Raw genomic sequence first — 5,891 nt, 5'->3', positions numbered from 1 at the left:
CTAAGAGACTGTGAACTCCAGCTCCCAGAATCCTCAGCCACGTCGGCCAACAGCCTGGGATTCTGGGAGCTGAAGTCCAAGCGTCCCTTAAGGGCAGAGTTTGGGGAGCTCCTGCGAGGAAGGCATCCCTTTCCCCCGAAGGGTCTGGGCAAAGGAGGCCCCTCTTGGGCCCCAGCCCCGGGTCCCCTCCCTCCGTCCTCGGCTGAGTCAGCCCCGGGAGCGGGAGAGGCGGCTGCTTTGGATGCGGAGGAAGGGAAGGAAGGAAGGAAGGAAGAAAGAAAGGAGGGAGAGAGAGACAAGATAGAAAGGAGGAAGGAGCTGCCCCGAGGAAGGAAGGAGTGGGAGAAAGGAGGAGGGAAGAGAGGAAGAAAGGAAGAGCCGCCCCTCCCCTGCCCCGGGGAGGGGGGGGGGGGGGAAAGGGGGGGGAGGGGGAAGGGGGGAAAGGGGGGGGGGGGGCAGGACTAGGGCCTTTGGGGGGGGGGTCCTGCTGGGAGTGCCTTCTGCAGCGGAAGCAGCGCCGGAGGCCAGGAACTTGGTCGCCTCTCCTCTCCTTCTCCTGCCGCCTTTTTGCCGCATTGGCTGGGCCTCCTGCTGGTCCCGGGCCTCCGTCTTCTCCGGGGAGGATGAGCCTGGAGTCGTCGGGGGAGGCCGGGCTGTGGCCCTCGCAGCCCCTCTGGAGCCCCACCCACCTGGAGCTGGCCCTGCTGGGCTGCCGGGGGCTAAGGACCAAGGGGGGCTCGCCCTCCTTCTGGGCCGAGGCGCAGCTGGGCCGCCAGAGGCTCCGCCTGGGGCCCCCGGCCTCCTCCTCCTCGGCCCCCAAGTGGCAGGCCCTGGAGCTGCCCCCGGAGATCCCCGACGATCCCCAGACGCCGCCGCTGCTGCTCCGGCTGAGCCTCTGGCAGAAGAGCCTGGTGGGGCCCGAGCGCTTCCTGGGGGCCCTGGAGCTCCCTCTGGGGCCCCAGCTGCTCCGCCTCCGCCAAGGGGCCCCCAGGGGCCAGGAGACCCGGTGAGTCCGCGCCCAGGGAGGGAGGCAGGAGGACCCCGGAGTCCCTGCAAGGGGCCTTGGCTGGCTTCAGGACCCCCCCCCTCAATCGCAATGGGAGCCTGAGGAGGGAAAGGCCCTTTGGGGGGCAGGGCAGGGCCCCTCCTCTCCCCTCAGAGATGACCCACTTTGTACCCCCAAGGAAAACCCCAGCAGCAGGCAGAAGGCAGCCTTGGGCCCCAAAGCACCCAGGAAGGGGGGGTCCTTGGGGTCGGGGGTGGAGAAGGGCCCCCCCCCCCCCCCTTTGGCAGGAAGGGCCCTCCCCGCCTCTCTCTCTCTCTCTCTTGGTCTGCTTCTGATGCTCCTCGGAATGGGCTGAAGGCCAGGCTTGGTGCAGTTCTCTTTGCCTCTGGCTGAAGCTGCTGTGCGCCTTGGACTGGCCTGGCTTTGGAGGAGCCCAAGGAGAGCCTCCTCTTCATCCTTATCTTGCTGCACTGTTTTCATGGAAGGGGTTTCGGCTGCTTTTTGCCCCTTTGAAATCTATTGCTTTGGATTTTGTTCTAACTTTGGTCCCAACCACACTGCAGAAATCATCCAGATTGAGACCCCTTGAACTGCCCTGGCTCTCAGTGGATCCCTCCTGGGAATTGTAGTTTATGGCGGCACCGGTGCTCTCTGGCAGAGAAGGCTCAAGGACTCCCACGACTACAGTTCCCAGGATTCCCCAGCATGGAGCCCGGGCGGCGGTTGGATCCTCCTTTCTGCTGTGTGTTTTGGACCTTGGTGCAATTCTGCTTTCAGGTCGATTTTGGAGTGTTTTAAGCTGTATTTGTACTTCTTTTAAAGTGGAAGGAGACCCAGGTTGGGGGTAAAGAGAGGGAATCAAGGCAGTTCATCATCATCATCATCATCACCCCTCCTGGAGACCCCCCTCTCTTTCTTCCCCATCTCTCCCCCAACCTTCAGATCTGGGCTGGGCAAACTGGAGACCATAAGCCACTTTCAGAGAAATGCAAGACTAGATGTGGCCCTTAAGGTCTGACAAATGCCCCCAAAACAATAAGGACTTTGTGGAGGGGCCTTAAGGAGACGAGGAAAAGGGGGGGGGAGAGGCGTGCCCCCCAAATGGACCTCTTAGACTTGGCGGCATCCTTGGGACTCCTTGGCCATTGCTATGGGCCTCCAAGTTGTTTCTGACTGAGGGCGAACCCATCCCAGGGTTTCCGCTTCAAGATTTCTTCAGAGGGGATTTGCTTTTGCCTTCTTCTGGGGCAGAGAGAGTGTGACCCTTTGGGTTTCCGTGGCTGAGCAGGGATTTGAACCATTGTCCCCAGAGGCATAGACCAACGCTCAAACCACTAGGCCCCACTGTGCTGAAATTGAGGCCAGACAGTCATGGCGCAAATGCTGGGCAGAGGGGCCGCCTCTTTTCCTTCTGGGGTCTGTGAGGTCCACCATCTCTGTGTTTGGGGTATGGGTTTATTATGCGGGTGCCCATGTGCCATCCTGATCTTGGTGGGGTGCTCCTAGGAGTAGAGTTTGGGACTGTGACTCTGGGCTGGTGAGGACAACTCTTGCTCCTTACCTGATTATTTACTCCAAGAGTTCCTCTGTGCAGCTGCAGAGAGCAGTGGCTGTTCTTCCCACTGCACCATCCAGGGCAGATTCTGCTTCTCTGATGGGTCCTTTGAGAATCCTGCAAAATGTGACTTCTCCTGATTTTGTCACTGCGACTGCCATTCAGGAGTAGAACCCAGTCCTGAAACGTGTCCAGCAAAAACAAGGGTGTCTCTGAGCATGGTCCTGGCTGTTAGCTGAAGAGCTCCCCATCTGCAGGAAGAGCCTTGTTTATGGATCTTTGCCATCACCTGAAGCCACTGGAGGGATCCTACAGTCCTTGCGCTGGAAGGGAAGACACCATCCAAGCCCTCTCTGTGGCAGATGGCCATCCAGACTCTGCTTAAAGGCCTCCAGACAAGGAGACTCCACCATCATCCAAAGCCATTTATTCCACTAACTAACCTCTTTTACCATCAAGAGATTCCTCCCAATGTTTAGGGGAATCCCTTTTCCTGGACAGTAGTTTGCATCCATTGTTCTGGGTCCTGTTCTCTGGAGCAGCAGAAGACAAGCTTGCTCCATCCTCAATATAACATCCCTTCAAGAGATGCTTGTTACTGGGGTCTTGCAGACTCAGAGTGGCTTCTTTAAGGGGTCTCCCTCTTTTCCTATGGCACTTATGTTCTACTGAGCCTGGCAGTCTTCTCCATTGAGTCACATCCTCTCATGATGCATGTCCAAAGTACAATAGCCTTAACCAAATCCTTTTGGCATTTGGTAAGAAATCGGTCCCAGTTTGCTCTCGTTGTTCCCAATCTGTGCATTCAAGTTGGAATGGATTTAGGGTCCTTCTTTGAAGAAGGAACCAGCTGAAAAGTCTGCTGAGTTCTTGCAAACTCAGGGTGGCCACAGTGGCTTCGTGGATAGAGTCCATCCCTCCCTGGTGCTTTTCTCCTGTTGCCCCCCAGTTTTCCCAGCATTATAGTCTTTCCCAGTGAGTTGTGCCATCTTATGATGTGACCAAAGTATGATAGCCTTGCTTTAGTCATTTTGGTGTCTAAGGGCAGTCTAGTATCCCACCCCAAGACCTTTCACAAATGCAGTTTATTGGCCATGAGGCAGTTGTGTTCCCTGGAAGAAAGCAGAATTAACCAAGGTCCCACCCAATCGGACCTTAGAGGCCAGGAGAGAAAAGCCTGCAGAGGAGCAGAATTCAGAGGCACAGCCCTGGAATATCACCATGCAGACCTGCGTACTGCAAACATAACCAACATTACTCTGGAATATTGGTGTGCAAAGCTAGGCTGCGTCCGCATTGCAGAAATAATCCAGGTTGACGCCACTTTAAGTGCCACGGCTTAGTTCTATGGATGTCTGGGAAGTGTAGTGCTCGGAGATATTTCACCTTCTCTGTCAGAGAGCCCTGGTACCCCACCAAAGTACAGTTCCCAGAATTCCATAGCGTTGAGCTATGGCAGTTAAAATGGTGTCAACCTGGATTATTTCTGCAGTGCAGACGCAGCCATAGTCTCAAAGGTGCGACATGATCCCTTTGCAACCTGCAAAAGCTGGAAGGAAGCATCAGCGCTCCTTGCAGTGAGGATTCAGCCTTGGAGGCATTTCATAGAACAGATCACATTGCTTGAGGAACCCTGGCTTTGTACGCCACCCCTGCAGAGACAGCCACCAAGTCTTGCTGTGTGCCCTCAAGTCATTTCTGAATGATGGTGATACCCTACCATAGGGTTTTCTTGGCAAGATTTGTCCAGAGGGGGTTTGCTTTGCATCCCTCTGAGGCTGAGAGAGTGGGACTTCTTGCCCAAGGCCTCTCAGTGGCCGAGTGGGGATTTGAACCCTGTCCTCCAGAGTCTGATCCCACCTGCACTTCTTCCCCTGGCCTTGTTAGCATGTACCAAATATGTTGTCTGTTGTGGTGTGTGTGTGGCCGGTGGAAAGAGGAAGCCAACTCTTTCCTGACTTTCGAAAGAGTTTTTCCGGAGCTGGTGGATCCTTTGGCAGCAGAGAAGGGGAGGGCAGCGGCCGCAGAGAAATGGGGCAACACTTTCTTTCTTTGGAACCAGCACCATTGTATTTTTCTTGTGCATCCTTTCCAAAAGTAGCTCTCTGTCTCTGCTGGAGTTTGGTTCTTCCTTGAAAAACTAGGATCCCACGTGGAGGAGATGGAGCGCAGCGTTGTGCTCATGGAGTTGTGTGTCGGATGCGCAATGCCACCCTGTTAGTGAGTTGTGATTCCACACAACAACCAAGTGTGCAAGTCCAAATTTGCTTTTGCAGGTTGCATCCATGTACAACTCATGCAAAAACTCCCCAAACCTTGGACCAAATGCGGCCATTTCACATGTGACAAAAATGCCCAAATGCTTCCATATGGGAGGTTTACACATGTGCAAGACCCAGCCCATGTTTCTCTGTGTCTCTTTCCCCAACCCGTTGTCCTGCGGATGTGTTGGGCTACAACTTTCCTGGGAGTTGTAGTTCAACACATTGTGCGTGCACCAGAACAGGGAAGTTTTTAGCCCCTTTTGCTGACTTACACATGCGCATACACAGTTTATGAAAGCCACTTTGGCATAGTGCTTTGAGCACTGGACTATGCCTCTGGAGGCTAGGGTTCAAATGCTGGTTCGGCCATGGAAACCCATGGGGTGATCCTTGGCAAGTCACACTCTCTCAGCCTCGGGAAGGCAAGGGCAAACCCCCTCTTAAGAAACTTGCCAAGAAAACCCCATGATGGGGTTGCCATATGTTGGAAACAACTTGAAGGTACGCAACAAACAACATACACAGATTAAGTCTCCCTTATCCAGAATTCCCAAATTCCCAAATACTCCAAAACCCAAAACTTGTTTCATAGGCGGCTGAGCTAGTGACACCTTTACTTTCTGATGGTCCAGTGTTCACAGGCTTTGTTTCATGCACAATCATTATTTAAAATGTGGTGTAAAATTACCTTCAGGCTATGTGTATATGCAACATAAATGAATTTTGTGTTTAGATTTGGGTCCCATCTCCCAAGATATTCCATTATGTACATTTATGCAAAGACAGGAAAACTGCTGCCACTAAGCATCCTTCTGGCCATTACTTGGCAATTGCAGGAGCATCCTTTAATGCAGGTTCTTTTGTCCTCATTGTATTTTAAACACCTTTAGACTGTTTGGAATTAGGGTTTTTAACAGGGTTGCTTGGTGTTGTTGTTTTTTAAGAACTTTTATACTGCAACCTCTGTGCTGTTGGCCAATGTGGGTCCAGGATTGGATTTGTTGTTGGTGGTGGTAGTTTGTTGTTAGATTGTACACTATTGGCAGGTTTTCGGCACTATACATAA

At 53.6% G+C, this 5,891-nt stretch overlaps 1 protein-coding gene across 1 annotated transcript in view; it reads left to right on the top strand.

Annotated features, from left to right (window-relative positions):
• The first annotated feature begins 486 nt into the window (after nt 1-486).
• Nucleotides 487-5,891, top strand: part of RAB11FIP5 (RAB11 family interacting protein 5) — a 49,832-nt gene continuing 44,427 nt past the window's right edge. The window contains exon 1 of the mRNA XM_042466951.1: nt 487-1,006. Coding sequence (XP_042322885.1) covers nt 624-1,006 — 383 coding nt within the window. The 5' untranslated portion in view covers nt 487-623. The remainder of the gene's footprint in view (nt 1,007-5,891) is intronic.

Source organism: Sceloporus undulatus, chromosome 5 (genome assembly GCF_019175285.1).
Source record: "Sceloporus undulatus isolate JIND9_A2432 ecotype Alabama chromosome 5, SceUnd_v1.1, whole genome shotgun sequence".
NCBI classification, from domain to species: Eukaryota; Metazoa; Chordata; class Lepidosauria; order Squamata; family Phrynosomatidae; genus Sceloporus; species Sceloporus undulatus.
Note: the sequence above shows the minus strand (reverse complement) of the source record. Positions and strands in the feature narration are given on the sequence as shown.